This window comes from Lithobates pipiens, unplaced genomic scaffold (assembly GCF_037356315.1).
Source record: "Lithobates pipiens isolate NorthernLeopardFrog02 unplaced genomic scaffold, aLitPip1_a1.2 Scaffold_25, whole genome shotgun sequence".
Taxonomy (NCBI): domain Eukaryota; kingdom Metazoa; phylum Chordata; class Amphibia; order Anura; family Ranidae; genus Lithobates; species Lithobates pipiens.
In genome coordinates this window covers 146022763-146045019 of record NW_027507787.1, presented here as the reverse complement: position 1 = coordinate 146045019, position 22257 = coordinate 146022763, and the positions used below count along the sequence as shown (strand labels likewise).

At 44.3% G+C, this 22257-nt stretch overlaps 1 protein-coding gene across 2 annotated transcripts in view; it reads right to left on the bottom strand.

The window, feature by feature from the left end:
• GFRA1 (GDNF family receptor alpha 1) overlaps positions 1-22257 on the bottom strand; it is a 264489-nt gene that overhangs the window by 189408 nt on the left and 52824 nt on the right. For both annotated transcript variants that reach the window (XM_077454931.1, XM_077454932.1), the window contains exon 3: positions 21592-21675. In XM_077454931.1, the coding sequence (XP_077311057.1) occupies positions 21592-21675 (84 nt within the window). The remainder of the gene's footprint in view (positions 1-21591; positions 21676-22257) is intronic.

Here is a 22257-nt window from a genome sequence, read left to right as displayed (position 1 = left end):
GCTCTTCAGTGACTTTGCAGACACTTCTCTGCTGATCATTAGTTTCACTGCGGCTTGAAATACCCCCAAGAGTTTTCGTTTCAATGCTAAACTCTGCCTTCATTTTTCGCTGCGGTCCTACTAGATAGACTGTTATCGCATACAGCTCATATATTGGATCATCTTTTCTTCAGGCAAGAACTGTCTGGTAAAGACGTGCTATGTGTGCAGCCCATCAGCTCACTGACAGTCAGGCAAACCCATTCTATCTCCGGTATATGGATCTTTTGAACTGTTATATTAAATATGTCATCCTAAATACACAAATAGCACTCTGGACTGTTCCTCTTTTGGACCTAAATCCCAGTCCCCCCATTATCTCCATAACTGTATCTTTTAGATCAGATTTATTGATGTTCTCTATGGCTCAGAAGCCTGTATGCATATATAGATTGTGACAAAATGAAAGGCGAAGTGGTTAATGGATGCTATGTGTCACCTTTCCATGTTTTTACATGTGGGAAACCAAGGTGGAATCTGGTCCGGGTTGTCTGAGGTAGACATGTGCAAAAGGAAAAAAATTGTTTAGTTTTGTTTCGTTTTAATTCGTTAATTCATTAATTTCGTTTAGTTATATTCGTTAACTTCCTTAAATTCGTTTTCGGATTTCTTTAGTTTTCTACCGAATTTGAAAAATCGGCCACATTAGAAAATATTTCAATCAAATTCGAAAATATTTCTACCGGATTCGAAATGATTTCAACATGATTCGACATTATTTCAACCGCATTCGAAATGATTTCAACATGATTCGACATTATTTCAACCACATTCGAAAATATTTTGTGACCCGACTTTAGGGCCATGTATCTCGGGGTCACTTGGTGCTAGAAACTCCAATTTGGATATGTTGCAGTGCTAGTACTATTGTGTTTGCATACCAAATTTGGGGTTTCTAGCTATAAGTGACCCCGAGATATGTGGCCCCAAAATCGGGTTGCAAAATGTTATTAGTTATTAGAGCAGACAATGACATTTTGCGACCCGATATTGGGGCCACATATCTCGGGGTCACTTATAGCTAGAAACCCCAAATTTGGTATGCAAACACAATAATACTAGCACTACAACATATCCATATTTTAAGTGTCTAGCTCCAAGTGCCCCTGAGATACATGGCCCTAAATTCGGGTCACAAAATATTTTCGAATGTGGTTGAAATAATGTCGAATCATGTTGAAATAATTTCGAATGCGGTTGAAATAATTTCGAATCATGTCGAATTCATTCGTTATATTTCTTTTGTATTCGTTGTAATTTGTTATTTTTTTATTCGGACATTCGGATGCAAAATTCGCCCGAATTTCGATTCGTTACGAGACGAATTGCACAAGCCTAGTCTGAGGCCACCTTGGCAGTGTGGGATCCAAACCAGGTTGTGCTTCTTACTTATGACCAGGTGTAGGTGGGACAAATAAGGAAGGACTAGAGCATCCTCTGCTCCCCGCCTCTGCATTTAGTGCCCTCCTCCCATAGTAGTGTTTTCTGCAACCCCCCCCCCCCCCACAGTAGTGTTCTTCCCCCCCCCCCCGTAATTCCCTCTGCCACCCCATAGCAGTGTCCTCTGCCTCCCCTCCCATCCCCTTTGTAGTGCCCTCTGCAACCTCATAGAAGTGTCCCCCCCCCCCCCCACAGTAGTACCTCTGCCCCCCATAGCAGTGTCCTCTACCATTCCCTCCCCCCCACAGTAGTGTCCTCTGCCTCCCCTCCCCTTTGTAGTGCCCTCTGCCACCCCATAGCAGTGCCCTCTGGCACCCCCCCTCCACAGTAGTGTTTTCTGCCCCACATAGCAGTGTCCTCTTTTATCCCCCCACAGTAGTGTTCTCTGTCCCCATAGCAGTGTCCTCTGGCATCCCACCCCCCACAGTAGTGGCCTCTGCCATCCCCACAGTTGTGTCCTCTGCCAACCCCCCCCCCCCACGGTAGTGTCCCCTGCCCCCCCCATATCAGTGTCCTCTGCCACCCCCCCACAGTAGTGTCCTCTGCCTCCCCCCCCCACAGTAGTGTCTTATGCCTGCCCATAGCGGTGATTTCATGTAATACCCTGCCCCCATAATGTCTATCAATAAAAGGACATGGAAGAGGAGGGAGAGGAGTTGTGTGACTCTATAGTGATGTAGGTTGCACAGATAAGAAAAAGGAGGATATGAAGAGCTTAGAAGGGAACTGAAATTAAAGCATGCTCAGTTGAGGACACCAGCTGGCCTACACAATCTCAACCTGCAATGGGGACACACAGAAGATGGGAGAGACAGCTGAAGGCAGGATCAACCAGGCATATTTAACTCTAAGCAAAACAAATGCTTTAGTGGCTTTGTGAGTATGAACACTCTGTTATATTGAATTAACCACTTCCCCTCCGGTGCTAAAAATATGCACTGTCACTGTACTAATGACACTGGATAACATCAGGGGTCATCAAAGTGTTAAATGTGTGCCTAGCTGGTGATTCAGTGTAGTGGGAGGTGCTTTTGCTAGTGGAAAGCATTGATTGGTGTCTCTGCTTTACAGAAACACAGGATTCATGCCTTCTGCACTGATAGATTGGGTGCCGACATAATGAATTTTGAATAAATGGGTGCACACCACTGTAGAAAAAAATCCTTTTTATTTGGACATCCCAAAAACTACAGGAATCAGAATGCTGGGTAGACGCGTTTCGCACACTTCATGTGCGCTTAGTCATTGTCATTATCATAATGACTAAACACACGTGAAGTGTGTGAAACGCGTCTACCCAGCATTCTGATTCCTGTATTTTTTTGGATGTCCAAATAAAAAGGATTTTGATCTACAGTGGTGTGCGGCCATTTCTTCTAATTTCAGTGTATGCAGAGGCAGGTCGAGGCGAGCACCTACTGGATCATTAGGATTCCTTATCTCACCTGGAGCGGCGAGTGTGTCTTTTTCCACTGGGTGCCGACATCACAGGATCCCTGGACAGCGAAGTGTCCTAATTTAAAAATTCAGCAGGTACCGTATTTGTAGCTGCTGACTTTTAATCTTTTGGTGGGGGGGGGGGGGGGGGGGGTGGAACTCTGCTTTAAGCTGGCCATAAATGGATCGAAATACGGCCAGTTCAGCAGGGACCAGCAGAATTTTGATCCATGTATGGGCAGGGAGATCGTACAGAAGTCGATCTACCGATCAGCTTCTATACAACCGACCTGCTGGATTTTTCCCACTCGATCAGCACCAACAGCTGTAGCTGACAGTACTGATCAGTGTAAGTGATGGCAAGGAGGATTCCCTATCCACATTAAGTGTGTGAATGGGGGAATAGACATTTTTTTTTATTTTGTTCAACCCGCTGGTTGCATGAAAAAAAAAAAAAAGAGACTCATGTATGGGCCGCCTTAGTGAGAACATCTGATAGAGGTGAAGAGTCCTCAGTGAAAGGCCACCCTCCCAGGATGAATAGCCCTGTTCAGGAGGACAATATAGCCTTCTGCTGAACTCCATCCCACGCTCCATCCAACCATGACTGGGGGGCTCAGGACTCCCTGTCTCTCTCTCAGGGAAACAATTATCCTTGGTGAAAGAAAAATTTTTATCTGATATTCCAGTTCTTTCAAAGTGAAATGAAAAAGCCATAAAATCATCATAAAAGGAAGCTTCATCCACGCAGCCAGAAACATCACAAAGCCATAAAACAACTGCAGTGACTAATTAGAATGTAGACCAGGAATACAGCGCTGCCTTCAGAAGACCCTTCACAGAGCGGAGAGCAGAGTTTATCTGGAAAGATGATCAGATCCGGGACGGGGCAGCCCGAGAACAATGTGGGTCAAACATGGGGACTTCCCAACACTCTAATGTCCTCACCATAGTGACAACACTAATTATTATACAAAATAATGCGTTATACACATCAGTCTCAGCACCAGAGGAGCTTACACTCTAATGTCCTCCCACAGTCACACACTATTATTATACATTTATATAGCTCTGACATATTTCATGGCATTGTACAGAGAACACTGAGCCATTCATATCAGAATGTGGTTTTCGTTTCGAAAAATACCATTCATTCCAAAATTCTATGTTAAAGGCAAATTCAATTTTGAAGAACTTTTGAATGTCATTCGTCAAATCTCTGATGACATTATCTAATGTGATTTTTATATTAGTTCGATTTTTCATACGAATGTGCATAGCATATCTACTAGAGTATGGCCAATTTTACATTCTGATGTTCCACCACTTATATTACTGTGCTGTACATTGAAGGAACATTGAGCCAGTAATAGAAGTGTCTGCACCAGAGGAGCTTACAATCTAATGTCCCCCACACAGCCACACACTATTATTATACATTTATATAGCTCTAACATATTCCATAGTGCCATACAGAGAACACCGAGCCAGTGTTATCAGTCTCTGCATCAAATGAGCTTACATTCTAATGTCCCCACCACACTCACACACTATTATTATATATTTATATAGCTCTGACATATACCAAGGTGTTATACAGAGAGCACTGAGCCAGTCACAGCAGTCTCTGCACCAGAGGAGCTTACATTCTAAAGTCCTAGCACAGCCACCACACACTATTACTATTGTTATAAATTTATACAGCTCTAACATATTCCATAGTGTCGTACAGAGAATACTGAGCCAGTCACAGCAGTCAACCAGAGGAGCTTACACTCTAATGTCCCCCACACAGTCACAGACTAGTATACATTTTTATAGCTCTAACTTATTCCATACTGCCGTACAGAGAATACTGAGCCAGTCACATGAGTCTTTGCACCAGAGAAACTTACACTCTAATGGCCCCACCACAGTCACACACTTATATATTTATATAGCTCTGACCTATTCCGTGGTGCTGTACAGAGAACACCGAGCCAGTCACATCAGTCTCTGCACCAGAGAAGCTTACACTCTAATGTTCCCACCACAGCCACACACTATTATTTTACATTTATATAGCCTTGACATATTCTGCAGTGCTGTGCAGAGAGCACTGAGTTAACCATAGCTCTAGCATATACTGTGGTGCTGTACAGAGAACATCAGTTCTTTGAGTAGAGGAGCTTACACTCTAATGTCCCACCACCAGCATACACTATTATTTTTATTATACATTTATATAGCTCTGACATATTCCATGTTGTACAGAGAACACTGAGCCATTCACATCACATCGTCCAGAGGAGCTTACAATCTAATGTCCCACCACAGCTACACACTCTTATTAGACATTGATATAACTGACATATACTAAGGTGCTGCACTGGAGGAGCTTACACTCTAATGTCCCACCACAGTTACACACTCTTATTAGATATTGATATAACTGACATATACTAGGGTGCTGCACCGGAGGAGCTTACACTCTAATCTCCCACCACAGTTACACACTCTTATTAGACATTGATATAACTGACATATACTAAGGTGCTGCATCGGAGGAGCTTACACTCTAACGTCCCCCCACAGTCACGCACTATTATTATTATGCTTTTATTATAGCTCTGACATATACCAAGGTTTTGTGCAGAGAACGCTGATGCAGTCCCATCAGTCTCTGCACCAGAGGAGCTTACACTCTAATGTCCTCACGATAGTCACCCATTATGATGATTATACATTTATATATCTCTGGCATAGACCAAGGTGCTGTACAAATAACACTGAGCCAGTCGCATCAGTCTCTGCACCAAAGAAGCTTACATTCTAATGTACCACTGCTATCACACACTATTATTATTATACATTTGTATAGTTCAGACATATTCTGTAGTGTCGTACAGAGAATACTGAGACATTCACATCAGTCTGTAGCAGAAGGGCTTACACCCCAAGGTCCCTATAACACTCACACACTATTATTATACATTTATATAGCTCTGACATATACCAAGGTGCTGTACAAATGATGCCATTCACATCAGTCATTGCACCAAAGGAGCTTACATTCTAATGTACCACTGCAGTCACACACTATTATACATGTATATAGCTCTGACATATTCTGTAGTGCTGTACAGAGAATATTGAGCCAGGTACATCAGTCTCTATAGCAGAGAAGCTTACACTCTAATGCCTCAACCATAGTTACACACTATTATTATTATACATTTATATGGCTCTGACACACACCAAGGTGCTGTACAGAGAACACTGAGCCAGTCACATCAGTCTCTGCAGCAGAAGAGCTTACATTCTAATGTACCACCACAGTCACATGCTATCATTATTCATTTAAATAGCTCCAACATATTGTGCAGCGCTGTTCAGAGGTCACATGATTTCCTAGTGGCCCCTAGAAGTCACATGACCAATATTGGTGGGCTATTTTATATAATATAACTTCAATTGCTCAGGAACTTGTAGTTTGATCCCAAGATTTGTATATCCCGGGACGGTTCTGTAGAACACGGGTCATACAATCATTTCCCTTGTCCGCGGAGCACGCTTCATCTCCACTACAGGGTTAACGATAAAAGAATCCTCACTATAACAATCCAGAAGTCTCGGCGCCCCAGTCCTTGGTATAAATCCACTATACTAGGGAGATTTTAATAATGCACAACTGTCATAAAATATACTAGCAGGAAAAATATAATACTTTCTCATTCGTTCCCCAGCAAAAGTGCGATCCCGCTCCGCGAAATGTGATTACGCCGTCCCGGCTTCATATCACCAGCTTTGATTTTATTATTTTTAGAAATGTATCTTTCGTATGAAATATTAAGACGTCATGTTCCATACAAATTCCATTAGCGGCTCCTGACATCGGGAGAAATTCAGAAAAGTTGTCGGGCGGCGGGTTGGGCTCGCCATACGGGAAGCACAGCGCCATTTTCATATTTTATCCTCTCGCAAGGTGTCTGCCCGTAAATAACGGAGATTTTGCTTTTCTATGGATTAAAAATTACGGCCTAAACAGCCGCCGGCCAATACTGAAGTGATTAAGGCGCCTTCATACATCAATTATTGGACCCGATTGTATAGTAGAAACAATACGTCTTCTCTGGAGATGATTAGATTAGCGTGGTGGATGAGAAATATGACAGTAAAGTCCTGAGAAAACTCCAAACTTAAAGCTAAATATGCAGATGAAATACATATATGGGGGCTATTTTACCTGCCAAAGGATTTGTATTTCTGTCTATCCAGTCCTGAGATTTACACAGCTCTACCACGCAGCACAGTCCTGTCTGACAGCACAGCAGACCTGATTTTTCTCTGCTGCAGTTCAGTAACACTTACAGGTCTTGTCCCTCCCCCAGCCTGTGATTGGGCCGTGAAAGAAGTAGCATAGTGGATAAGCTCATCTCTCTGCCACTCAGCTCTCCCCTTCTATCAGCCTGTCCTTTGTTAGTACATGTGCAGTACACCGATGAGCTCCTCTCCTATCACTCCGCACTCTCCTTTGTTAGTACATGTGCAGAACATCGATGAGCTCCTCTCCTATCACTCCGCACTCTCCTTTGTTAGTACATGTGCAGTACACCGATGAGCTCTTCTCCTATCACTCCGCACTCTCCTTTGTTAGTACATGTGCAGTACATCAATGAGCTCCTCTCCTATTACTCCACACTCTCCTTTGTTAGTACATGTGCAGTACACCAATGAGCTCCTCTACTATCAAGCTGCATTCTCCTTTGTTAGTACATGTGCAGTACACTGATGAGCTCCTCTCCTATCACTCCGCACTCTCCTTTGTTAGTACATGTGCAGTACATCGATGAGCTCCTCTCCTATCACTCCGCACTCTCCTTTGTTAGTACATGTGCAGTACGCCAATGAGCTCCTCTCCTATCACTCCACACTCTCCTTTGTTAGTACATGTGCAGTACACCAATGAGCTCCTCTACTATCAAGCTGCATTCTCCTTTGTTAGTATATGTGCAGTACACTGATGAGCTCCTCTCCTATCACTCCGCACTCTCCTTTGTTAGTACATGTGCAGAACACCGATGAGCTCCTCTACTATCAAGCTGCATTCTCCTTTGTTAGTACATGTGCAGTACAGCGATGAGCTTCTCTCCTATCACTCCGCACTCTCCTTTGTTAGTACATGTGCAGTACACCGATGAGCTCCTCTACTATCAAGCTGCATTCTCCTTTGTTAGTACATGTGCAGTACAGCGATGAGCTTCTCTCCTATCATTCCGCACTCTCCTTTGTTAGTACATGTACAGTACACTGATGAGCTCCTCTCCTATCACTCCGCACTCTCCTTTGTTAGTACATGTGCAGTACATCAATGAGCTCCTCTCCTATCACTCCGCACTCTCCTTTGTTAGTACATGTGTGGTACAGCGATGAGCTCCTCTCCTATCACTCCGCACTGTCCTTTGTTAGTACATGTGCAGTACACCGATGAGCTCCTCTCCTATCACGCTGCATTCTCCTTTGTTAGTACATGTGCAGTACATCGATGAGCTCCTCTCCTATCACTCAGCACTCTCCTTTGTTAGTACATGTGCAGTACACCAATGAGCTCCTCTCCTATCACTCCGCACTCTTTGTTAGCACATAAGCAGTGCACTGATCTGCTGATCTCTCTGTCACTCCGCTCTCTCCTCCTATCAGCCTGTCCTTTGTTAGCACATATATAATATTAGGGTTGCACTGATACTAGTATCGGTATTGGCGGCGAGTATTTGCACAAATATCGGTACTCCTGCAAATGCACTGATACTTTCAGGCTCGGCTCTTTGAGCTGTCAGCCGATCTCCCCAAAGAAGTCCGGTAATTAGAGCTGTCAAAAAAAAAAAAAGAAGAATAAAAGCAGCCAGCAATGTTTATTCCAGTACAGAGAATGCAGAGATGGACCTTTCTCCAAAAGTTTTGGGACACCTCTCCAAAAGTTTTGGGACACATCTGCAGGGATCGTTTCTTGCCTGTCTGCTGACATTCTAAGGCAGCTCTATTGACTCACAGAACGTACGCTCTGGTGGGTCCGAGCTATCTGGTAAGCTCACATCTTCACCGGTGGTGGTCTTGTCACATTGACGATTGCAAGATACTTTGTTTTTTTGGTCGTTTGAAGAGTGTGCAAACTTCTGACCAATCACTTGGGACTTTTGGCACGATCTTTAATGGACTTGTTCACCTAAATAATCCTTTTTGCTACCCAATTTTCTTTTTGCAGTATTTTGCTTTAATGTTGAAATCTGTCTTTGGACAGCTTATTTCATGTTTATTTGTGTGATCCCAGTGTTATTATACTAGTCACTTTTTTATTGTTTATCATTTTTCTCTGACACCTTCTTATTACAAGATCGGTTGCCAGTACCTGTCACTATTTTAAGCGCTACACTCTATACATCCATTCAGCAATGTTTATTAACAACATTGCTCAGTGCCGAAACACTAAAATAAAAAGAAACATTGTTTCTTTTTTGTATATTTATGTTTTTTTCATCTGCAGATCAAAAGGGATGAACAAATGTTCCTCTGTTTAACCCCTTATTAACCCTTCATTTACTCTAATCAGCCTTAATTAACTCCCTATTTTCCTCCACTTTATTATTTTCCTGTTTTTTTTCTTTTGTTGACATCTATTTTATAAATGGTAAACAACCTTTTTTTTTTGGTTTGCTTTGCTAGTGAATATTTTTACACATATATATTAACATATATTTTACACATTTCACATTAAAAACACTAAATAATAATAATAAAAATAACATTTCAATGCTTTGTACCATTGCGGACAGCTGAAGTGAAAACAAAACAGTTGCAGTATCGGTAATTGGTTTCAGCGAGTACAAAAAAAAAAAATATATATATATATATATATATATATATATATATATATATATATATATATATATCGGTACTCGTACTCATTGTAAAAAAATGGTATTGGTGCATCCCTATATAATATACATAAATAATGAGCCATATACATCAGTATCAGAGGAGCTTACCCTCTAATGTCCCCCCACAGTCACACACTAGTATTATTATTATTATACACTTACTGCCCACTTTATTAGGTACACCTGTTCAATTGGTTGGTAACATAAATTGCTAATCAGCCAATCACATGGCAGCAACTCAATGCATTTAGGCATCTAGATGTGGTGAAGACGACTTTCTGAAGTTCAAACTGAATATCAGAATGGGGAAGAAAGGGGATTTAAGTGACTTTGAATGTGCAATGATTCTTGGTGCCAGACAGGCTGGTCTGAGTATTTCAATAACTGACGATCTACTGGGATTTTCACACACAACCATCTCTCAGGTTTGCAGAGAATGATCAGAAAAAGAGAAAATATCCAGTGAGCGGCAGTTGTGTGGAGGAAAATACCTTGTTGATGTCAGAGGTCAGAGGAGAAAATGGGCAGACTTATTTGAGATGATAGAAAGGCAACAGTAGCTCAAATAACCACTCATTACAGCCAAGGTATGCAGAATACCATCTCTGAATGCACAACACATCGAACCTTGAAGCAGATGGGCTACAGCAGCAGAAGATTGGAAAAACATTGCCTGGTCTGATGGGCCTCCATTTTAGCTGTGACATTCAGATGGTCGGGTTAGAATTTTATGTAAACAACATAAAAGCATGGATCCATCCTATCTTGTATCAACAGTTCAGGCTGATGGTGGTGCAATAGTGTGGGGGGATTTTTCTTGGCACACTTTGGGCCGCTTAGTACCAGCTGATCATCATTTAAACACCACGCCCTACCTGAGTATTGTTGCTGAACATGTCCACCCCTTTATGACTACAGTGTACCCACCTTCTGATGGCGACTCCCAGCAGGATAATGCACCATGTCACAAAGCTCAAATCATCTCAGCACCAGATTCTTGAACATGACAATGCGGTCACTGTACTCCAATGGCCTCCACAGTCACCAGATCTCAATCCAATAGAGCACCTTCTGGATGTGGTGGAATGGGAGATTTGCATAATGGATGTGAAGCCGAAAGATCTGCAGCAATTGCATGATGCTATACCTGCTGTACCTAATAAAGTGGCTGGTAAGTGTATATATTGCTGACATACTTCATAGTGCTCTATAGAGAAGACAGGCACATCATTTTCTGCACTAGAAGAGCTTGCACTCTAATGTCCTTACACAGTCACAAACTTGTATTATTATATACTCTCTTCTCCAATCAGCTTGTCCTTTGGTAGCACATAAGCAGTACACTGATGAGCTCATCTCTGTCACTCTGTTCTCTTCTCCCAACATTTGCATAACTCCTCCCACTGCTTGCATCATGGCTAAGGAGTCCATGAAAAAAAGAGAGAAGGCTGGTGCCATGGAAGTTGGCTAATACTTTTTATTATTGCATGTGAAAAAATCCAACGTGTTTCAGCCATCAGGCCTTAATCATGGCCATGATTAAGGCCTGATGGACGAAACGCGTTGACTTTTTTTGACTGTTGTTTACATGAAATATTAAAACAATGTTTTAGCCGACTTCCATGGCACCGGCCTTTCTCTTTTTTTTGCCTGTATTACATGAAGGTTTGTAGAGACTTTGCAGGCTGGGTGCTGTGTTCTTGAGGCTTACCAGGCATTACACAGGCGGTAGAAGCTCAGATGCACTTGTTCCTGTTCTTTAGAGGAGACCAGAGGAAGGGGGCTGTGATGTTTTCAGGAAGCTCTGTATAGAAACCTGCCGGCCCCTCCCACCTGTCATGATCTGCATGCATTGCATAGAGAAGCACAGAGATCCAGTGATGATATCATAAAATAAGGGATGTAATGAAAACAGAAATGTTTTATTTAAAAATGTCATTAGCATGTTGATGAGGGGGGAACCAAGCAGTTGCGGCGTGGTGTTTTAAAAAAAAAAATTTGAGGGGCCCCCCCAGTCAGTCGGCGGCTCCACTTCCCCCCATCCCCCGCTGTCGAAGTGGATTTGCCTTTTGTAAATAACCCCCTTTGGCTCTAATCATGTGCTTCGAAATAAACCCCCCCCATGGGAATTCATGCGTCCGGCGCCCTGCATGTAGATTAGGGGTATGCAGACGCATGGATTGGGGGTGGGGGGTGACGTCCGTGTGCCCCCAATGGACAAGTTGCCACTGGAACCAAGGAAGATACAATAGAAGCAGATTACATTTCTGCTTTCAATTCTGGAGTTTTTGCCAACATTCTGTCTGGTGAATCAGCTATTACAATGTGTTTTATTCAGTGTTTCCATTGTGGCATCCACCTAGGACAAGGTCATGTGACAAAGCGAGTTAAGTCAGCGCGGGGCGCCTGCTGGGAGTGAGGCGCAGTACAAGGTCATTGGAAATCTTTTACAGACATCATCATACTTTTATTTTATTTTATTTTTTTTATTATTAAATAAGATGTAAACCAAGCCAATAAAATGTTGTATGAAACTGGCTGGAGGAGGAGATCAGCAGCAAGGAGACGGGGAAAGTGATGGGAAAAAGGCGACAATAGGATTTGATGGAAAACATGACAGCTGTTTATAATACAGAAAGACCATCCGGTCACATCGACTTCACAGCTGAGCTCCAGGCACAAACATTTTCATTTCAAGATATTTATTCATAGCCACAAAGAATATTAATTCAGTTTGTGTGAACCAAATACCTTTGCAAACCCAGATATTACCTTGTAATAGCTGTGCAGAGAGCAGAGCTGTGGGAGGGGCCCAGCAGGTCCCACCCACTACAGCAGGGGTCTTAAAATGGTGGCCCTCCAGCTGTTGTGGAACTAGAAGTCCCATCATGCCACTGCCTATGGGAGTCATGCTTATAACTGTCAGTCTAGCAATGCCTCATGGGAATTGTAGTTCTGCAACAGCTGGAGGGCCACCAGTTTGAGACCCCTGCACTATAGGCTTCCTGTAGAAAACGACAGGAGGGTGCGGAGACAAGACCAGTAACCCTGCATAAGGAGAGAGAGCAGCAGTGACCGGTCTTTATTACAGGAAGCTCCTACACAGGGGGACAGAGGAGAACCCTGCCAGGAGCACCTGCATGTAAGGGGGGACTCTACTGGGCACTCCTGGAGGTAAGGGGGGGGACACTGCACTTCTAGATGTAAGGGGAGAATTCTGCTGGGCATGCCCCGATGTGGGGGACACACGGCTGGGCACTCCTCGATGTGGGGGACACGCGGCTGGGCACTCCTGGAGGTAAGGGGGGGGACACTGCACTTCTAGATGTAAGGGGAGAATTCTGCTGGGCATGCCCCGATGTGGGGGACACACGGCTGGGCACTCCTCGATGTGGGGGACACGCGGCTGGGCACTCCTCGATGTGGGGGACACGCGGCTGGGCACTCCTCGATGTGGGGGACACGCGGCTGGGCACTCCTGGATGTAAGGGGGGGCTGTACTCCTGGATGTAAGGGGGGGGGAATTGTACTTCTGGCTGTATAGAGGGGGCTGTACTCCTGTTAGTAAGGGGAGGGACTCTGCAATTCTAATTGTAAGGGGAACACTCTGCTGGACACTCCTGGATATGGGGGGGGGGGGCTTGGCACTCCTGGATGTAAGGGGGGGGGGCTGTACTCCTAAATATAAGGGGAGAATCCTGCCTGGAGCTCCTGAATGTAAAGGGGGACTCTGCTGGGCACTCCTGGATATGGGGGGGGGGGCACTCGGCTTGGCACTCCTGAATGTAAGGGGGGGGGCTGTACTCCTAAATATAAGGGGAGAACCCTGCCTGGAGCTCCTGAATGTAAAGGGGGACTCTGCTGGGCACTCCTGGATGTTGGGGGGTGGGGGATGCACTCGGTTGGACACTCCTGGATGTAAGGGGGGTTGTACTCCTGGACGTAAGGGGAGAGACTCTGTTGGGCACTCTTGGGTGGGTGGGGGGGGGGGGGACACTCAGCTTGGCACTTCTGGATGTAAGGGGAGGTGGAATCCTGGATGTAAGGGGAGAACTCTTCTGGGCACTCTGGGATGTAGGGGGGGCTGTACTCTTGAATATAAGGGGGGACTCTGCTGGGCACTTCTGGATGTAAGAGGGGACTTATTCATTCATTTATAAAAACAGTTTTTTTTCCAGCCTACAATTAGTAGTAAAATATACAATGTGCCTTCATACTACAAAACCTGAAGAGCTCTGATCCAGCTGATGGGATATAGAGGAATGATTTGAATAGCCCCACCCACTATCTTAGAATGAGGAATATATTTGGGATAAGACCTGTGAGAAGCGTCTGTCCTAGGAAGGCGTTACTGGGCTTCACATACTATAGATTTTATGCAAATGCTCATAATGAATATTCAGATTCAATTAGTAGAAGAGCCCCCTTCTGGGGACATTAGGAAGAAGTGGCACTATATCATCTGAGGCCATTGAATTCACCGCACGCCCCCTCGCCCCCATGTCACTCTCGGCAATCGCATTCACTGAAAGGTTTTCTATCAGCACAGACAAGACCCCCATTGACATGTAACCACAATGTCTCTGAATGTAGTTGGGATTATTGTAGCCTGCCATGTCGGGGGGCCCTGAGGGTGACGGTGGAGGAGGAGGGGGAAGAATAAGAGTAAATAATAAGGAGACAGGCAAATTCAGATGATCAACTGCAGGTTTAGGAAGGAATCCCCAGCAAGCACAGGCAGAACATGCAAACTCCATGCAGATAGTGTTCTGAACCACAATTGGAACTAGGGACACCAGTGCTGCAAGGCCAACCACAAAACCACCGTGCAGCCAAACAAATTGATTGGCTGCTTGTGTGGCTTCTCCCTCTCCTAGTCTGAGCTCTGCTGTGCAGATACTGCAAGAGGCCAATACCAGAACAGATCCACAGCTTGTATTTAATGATGTATTAGTGATTACAGAGCTGGATTTATTTGTGCCTTTTATATCTGCCTGGAGGTCAGCTTTAAATTAGCGAACGGAAATTGGAAAATTGGAAGCAGACGTTGAGCACAGTGGAGGCAGATAAGGAGAATATTTAATGCTTGCACAGTAACCTTTCCTAATAAAAACAGGAACACGCCTAGCACACAATGCTTGCAGAAGCTGCATCTCTTCCAACATATCGCAGACGCGGCCTCAACGCTGCCAAACTGAGGCTCTGAGGATTTTCCCAATGGGATTCTTCTGTCTGTTTGTCACCTGCAGCGTCTGTTCATCCTTCCTCTTCCCTCACTCATCGATTTACCAAAAAATAGCAAGTTCAGTAATGAGTGCCAGCTGTCCCAAGTAATGTGATAGGAGTGGGCGGGGCTACTAATGAAGCGATGACAGACGGACATCATATGCTGCTGACAAATCACATTTAAATTTACAAGTCTAGGCAACAAGTTAAAGAAATTTCCGCACAAACTCTGCAACCGTGCTAAATCATATCACTTCATATACAATATTATTCAGTTCTATGCGATTCACTGTAGCAAGATTTCAGAAGGCACCTCACAGGGTCACTGGGAAAGTACTTCCTTAAGCCTTTCCTTCTTTCTCCTTGAATTCTGAATCACCAATTACAGTCAAACTTCCTTAGGCTAGGTTTACATCTCTGCAGCTGGGGCGTGTGTTTAAAATCGCACACGTTCCTGACCCGCAGAGAAATATGTTGCACTTTAGCAGGCATGTGGGAGGTGCTATTAATTCGGCACACCCATGGATCAGCAACCTTGGCACACTTTACACGTGCCAATCCATATGGTGCCGCAACTCCATGCAGTTCAGTGTGGCAAGATTTTTAAAATAGGGGCAGAGATTCCCATTATACACCATACTGAGCATGTGCAGAGTGTCCCCACGTTCTGTACTATCAGGAGATGGATTGGGGGCTATGGAAAAAGTGAGGATCCGAGCAGATAGGATCAAACAGTCTTTTTACATAATGCAGAGGTTTAACCCCTTATGCGACGTACACACGACCGGACTTTCTGGCAGACTAGGCCCTACGGTCTTCCCGACGGACTTTCAGCGGAGTTCCGACAGACTTCCAAACGAACGGACTTGGCCACACATGAAGGGGCTAAGTTCATTCGTTTTGAACGTGATGATGTAAGACGGAAGTTCAATAGCCAGTAGCCAATAGCTGCCCTTGCTTCCGTCGGACCAGCATACAGATGAACGGTTTTCCCAATAAGAATTGAGTCCGTTGGACAGATTTGAAACAGGTTCTATTTCTAGGTCCGTCTGATTTTTTAAACGAAAAACGATTGGATTAGCCCACACACGTCGGACCTAGTCTGCTGGAAAGTCCGGTTGTGTGTACACGGCATTAGGTTCCACAGCGAGTATAACAAGCATGCTTTACTGCATATACAGACGGATTTTAGTGTTGTAGGTTTAATAACACTTTAAAGTGATTGTAAACGGTCACCATGTAAAACAACCACTTCAGTCTAAAATAGAAATTAAAGGCAAAACATTTTTTATAGATTTAAAAAAAAAACATTCCTATATTTATACCACCCAGTCCCGGGGTCCCTTTAGCCCCCGTTCACACCGCATCCAACTTTGAAATCACACAACTTCAAAGTCGCAGGTCACTGCATTTTCAGGTGCGATTTGGATGATCTCTGTGCAGCTCCATGCACAGATGTCTATGTAAGTCGGACCTGAAATCGCAAAAAATAGTGCAGGAAATTTTTTTCAAATCAGTGCAGCATTTCCAAATGTTTCAAAATCTTTATTGATTGCACATATCTGCCTTTTACAGTCCTATAAACAGATACTGTTGGATTGTGGCATTTACACTGATTGTTATTACCCTGGTGACTGATGTAGAATGGCCGTTTATCTATATGCAATTCTTTTGTGCATCTTTCAATAAAAAGACAATAAAAAAAAAAAAAAAAAGTAGCATCGGGGGCTCAGGATCGGTTCTCATTGGTGCAATGCGGGAAGCCCTGCGAATCCACTGCGAGTTCCTGCATCACACCCGACTCGCAGGCAGGTCACACTATCATATGCAAACTGCTGGGAGTGTAAATGCAAAGTTAATGACCCTCCCAGATCGTCTCTCATATTGCAGTGCGAACTGTCAATTCGGACATGAATCGGATCGCATGGGTGTGAATACCTATGCGATTAGATTCTGGTGTGGACCAAAACGACTTCGACTCGAATTCGATGCAAATTCCGCCACACAATCTGTATGGCTGAATTTGCATCGCACAGACATAGCATGTGATTTGCACAGCAGTGCGGTGAGAACTGCATTTGCGATGTCGCACAGCGCATTAATGTGAACCCAGCCTTAAAGTGGAGCTAAGCCCATTGATTTAAAGGTTTCAAAAACAGTTACATTCCCAGCATGCCAGAAATGCTGACTGTCACATTTGCTTGTGTTTTCAACCAAACTGTCAAACCATCAAATGTCTGGTGTCATAAATGATCACATGTGCAGCACCATGCCTTTTTCAAATCATACAGAGGCTAGGATGGCTGAAAAGGATAGGGAGGTTTAGTTCCTTTTTGAGTGATTTTAAACCCATACATATACCCAGTGAACTGACTGGTCTCAGGAGATAAAACCAATCCTCCTACATAAGTTGTACCTGTTTGTCTGCAGTCTTCTCCTTTCTACATACGTTCAAAGCCAGAACTTAAAAAAATTGTCTGAGCATTCAGAAAAAAATAGGGGCGGAGATAAGTTACACACTGCAGTGCTCAGTGAGGAGAGTTCTAAGAGCTGATTGGAGGGAAAGGAAAACCCCCTCATGGGCGTCCGCAGATAGGGGCAAGGGGGGTCAAGTGCCCCCCCCTGGAATCAGGGATGAGATCTTAAATTCAACACAGTTCCATCCCTATCGGGGTGCGGGCAGCCCACACCCATGTGCAACCCGCCAGTGGGGTGACACCATCAAGGTTCTGCCAAGCCGCCCTATCAGTGTAGCGTGACTGCGGGCTCTTTTCCGTGCTCAGTCCAGCAGAGAACTCGGCGGCGGTGCTATCAGGTTTACCCCGGTCACCTCCTCCTTTCTCCTGTCAGGGAGAAGAGACTACGGCTCTCACCAGGTTCCTCGCCCAGCTTCCTGCCCGCTCTGTTCCTTCCCTATTGGCCATAACTGTTCCTGCCCGCTCTGTTCCTTCCCTATTGGCCATAACTGAGGGCCAATCAAAAGAGACTAGGAGAGGAGAGAATCATAGGACATGTAATCCCAAAGATTGGCGGCCCCATTTTCCACAGGGAGGAGGATGCAGCTTGATCGAGAGATTGAGAGACTGTAGCCTGGGAAAAAAGCTGAGGGAGAGGGTGCTACAGGAAAAAGAACAAGGATTGTGCTGGGCAGAAGCCAGAGAGAGAGAGAGCCACGCTGCCCAGCACCACCAGAGAGAGAACTACACTGCCCCATGCCACCAGAGAGAGCCATGCTGTCCAGCACCACCAGAGAGAGAAAGAGTCACTGCCAGGGTACATACATGCTACACTACTGACCAGAGTCGCCCCCGTGGCGCATGAGCGATCTTCCAGCCGGAGGGATCACTGGTGTTGTTTCGCTGGGTCTGATAAGAGGGCCTGTTGGCCATTATCCATTACCTATCCTAGGGATTGTACTAAGTCTGCAGTCTCTGACCATGATAATCTGATAATGACATTGTTGAAAAGGGGCGGCGCATGGGTGACCCTAAAATTATGCCCCCCCTTGAAAAAAGTTCTGCAGACGCCCATGCACCCCCTTCATACAGCACACAGGAACAGAGATGAGTATGTCAATCACAGGCTGTGTTCTAGAGATCCTTCCCCTGTCAGCATTTTTCCTCTTGGTGTCAGGAAAACGTGTCATAAGTGACTCATGCTGATAGCAGAGTAATGAGGCAGTGGACAGAAATGACACTTAGCACTCTAAATTGAGACAAGTACACAATATAGAGGGATATGCTTTGTTCATATTTCATGCCTGAGGTTTTATAACCACTTTATCTGCCTGGGAGGGAGGAAGGTCTGCCTAATTATGTGAACACTGTGATTGGGTGACCACTGTGACAGCCAAAATGGCCAATACAATGGCCATGATGGGCACAACTCTATAAGGGTCATCATATTGGAATAGGCCATGCCATATGCCTCTTGTAGGTGTGATGGTCAGGTGTACATATAATGTATGAAATATGTTGGCCCCCCAATATACATAAAGAATTACAAACACGATAAAAAAAACTTGGTTTATAATACATTGACAAGCTTTAATAAGAAGTATTTCTGCAAGCCGATCTCTTCCCCATGTATCTCACAAAATCTAATCTAGACAAACGCACGTATCGGGAACGCGGGGCCCTCGGGGTACCGAAATTCCAAATGAAACCTTTTATTTTTACAGCGAGAAAGAGCCTATTATATCCATCTTTCCCAGCATGCCCGTCTCCAGCGCTGCCACAGCAAATCAGAAGAGAAAGCCCGCGTGTCGGATATTTATAGCGGTGACAAAGCTGCGGTCCCACAAGTGCATGTAGAACGAGGCGCGGCTCAAATAATAAGAGGAAAAACACAACGCCAAGGTGCTAAATATTTAAACAGGCGATAGCTCTGTTTTTTTTTTCTTTTTCTTTTCCCCAGCAAGCGGGACGGCATAAAACTCGGCTCCAGTTCCTGGATCTCCAGGACAGCCAGGGGAAAATCCCACAGAGAGCCATTGAGAAATAATAAAGGATGACACTTTCCGCATGGAGTGTTCCTCTCCGGTCTTGTATTTGTTCTGGCAGCAGTCTAGGAGCTGGAACGGATCCATCTGTTGGTTAAGAAGGAGGCCGGACTGTGCTTTGGATGGTAGCGTTCCCCCTCCCCCCAACTGGTGTCCAGTCACCACTATGTCTGTTAGTAAAAAATTTCTAAGCCACGGTGAGCGGGGTGAAATGCGTCAGTAGTTGTGGTTTACTGGAGACATGTAGGCGGAAGCTGCTTCTTACCTTTTGTCTGCACGGGTTGGTTGGGCAGAGAAGAGATCCTATACACATATATAGTTAGTACAAAATTTTACTTTTCTATACACAGAATTCTAAGACAAATCCTTGCTGTATAGATTGAAGGTCCTTCATTTGGAGGAGAACCCGTCTTTACTCCTCAAATGTCCCCTACATGGGCAAAGCACAGGTTCTCTTTAACGCCTGCCCCAGCAACACATTCCCTGTGACAACAATGGTGTCAGACCCCAGCTACTGTCACCAATACCTGACAAACAGCTGGTCAAATATCCCACTGCTGACACCAATACTGACAGGGGTGTCAGATCCCACCGTGCTGCCACCGAATCTGAAGATTGGGGGTACTGATGGTAGAGGGACAAAGGAGGCCGACCGACACATAAGCTATCACTCTACATTGTGCATCCTTGAAAATCAACCAGCACGCTGCCAGATTGTTGGAAGAACCCCAAGTTCCCCAGTCCAGAGATGAGTAACACCCATAAAACACCACACATGAAAAATTTGACAGGCTGGTTGTACCCAAATCGATAGAATGATCAACTTAGGTATAACCAGCTGCCATAGATGCATTGAATCTTAGTTGGTCCCTGCTGAACTGGATGAAATTCGATCCATCTAAGGCCGGATCGCTATAACGTCACCATTTGCATTTTGATCCCTGGAGGAGAGGCGAGGAGACTGAGGAAATGCCTCCTCCTACCTGCAGCAGAATGATGACATCATCTTAGTCTAGGCAAAGTCACTGAGTGGAGCTCAAGTGAAGATTTTTATTGATACAAGATGGAGCTTTTCTGAAAAATTATACTGTTGCTGTATATTGTGACACGTTGCAATATTATTCAAGTAAAGAAATGCCCCATATACACGGTCGGAATTTCCGACAGAAAAGTCAGACGGGAGCTTTTCATCGTTTATTCCAAACCCTGTGTATGCCCCATCGGACTTTTTACGTCGAAAATTCTGACGGACCTAGAAAGAGAACATGTTCTATATTTTTCCGACTGAACTAATTGTTATCGGGAAAACCTCTCTTCTATATGCTGTTCCGACGTACCAAAAACGACGCATGCTCTGAAGCAAGTATGAGACGGGAAGCTATTGGCTACCGGCTATTGAACTTCCTTTTTCTAGTCCCGTTTTACGCGTTGTATGCCACCGCATTCCTGGTGGTTGGAATTTGGTGTGATCGTGTGTACACAAGACAGCTTCAGCAGAATTCCATTGGAATTCTGTCAGAAAAACCTTCAGAGTTTATTCCGATGGGAAAACGGGTCGTGTGTACAGGGCATTACTGACAGGTCCACTTTATCCAGAAATGTAAAAATGCCCTCCTAGAACCCACAATGCATTGTGTGTGAGCCCTCAGAGGTGTGCTCCACCCTGGAACTAGCAATGTGTCCTAGAATCGGTCAACAGCAGCACTAGATGGAAGATTTAGCTGTGACAACCATTCCAAAGTTACACGGCAACATTGTAAAACAGTTTTAAGGGTCAACTTGCTGCTGAGGTTTTATACCCACACAGGATTCACTGTCAGCCTCAGAGCACCATGAACTACAACACACAATTACAACATGGCAAAGAAGTCGAATGACAAACACTTCTTTGCATTATATCAATTGGTATTTATAGGGAAATGTTGGTGTAGGCAGTTCGGAATCCAGAAACGTGAAAACAATAAAGTTAGTCTGAAACAAGTGACAGCTCGGTTATTCAATAATATTTCCACCGACCCTTGTGGGTCCCCTTACCTGTCAGGCTGGTCTCCATTTTGAAGATGTCAGAGAGTCGGGTGTTGACGGGTTCGTATGGAGAGTTTTCCAGCAGCTCATTCCCTGCAGGAGATAAAACGCCAAGAATCAGATTGTGATGTCAGACAGTCTACCTCTCCAATAGACATGTGCAAAAGGAAAAAATTTGTTTAGTTTCATTTCGTTTTAATTCGTTAATTCATTAATTTCGTTTAGTTATATTTGTTAACTTCCTTAAATTCGTTTTCGGATTTCGTTTAGTTTTCTACCAAATTCAAAAAATCGGCCACATTCGAAAATATTTCAACCAAATTCGAAAATATTTCTACTGGATTCGAAATGATTTCAACATGATTCGACATTATTTCAACCACATTCGAAAATATTTTGTGACCCGACTTTAGGGCCATGTATCTCAGGGTCACTTAGTGCTAGAAACAAATTTGGATATGTTATAGTGCCAGTATTATTGTGTTTGCATACCAAATTTGGGGTTTCTAGCTATAAGTGACCCCGAGATATGTGGCCCCAAAATCGGGTCGCAAAATGTCATTCTCTGCTCTAATAACTCATAACATTTTGCGACCCGATTTTGAGGCCACATATCTCGGGGTCACTTATAGCTAGAAACCCCAAATTTGGTATGCAAACACAATAATACCAGCA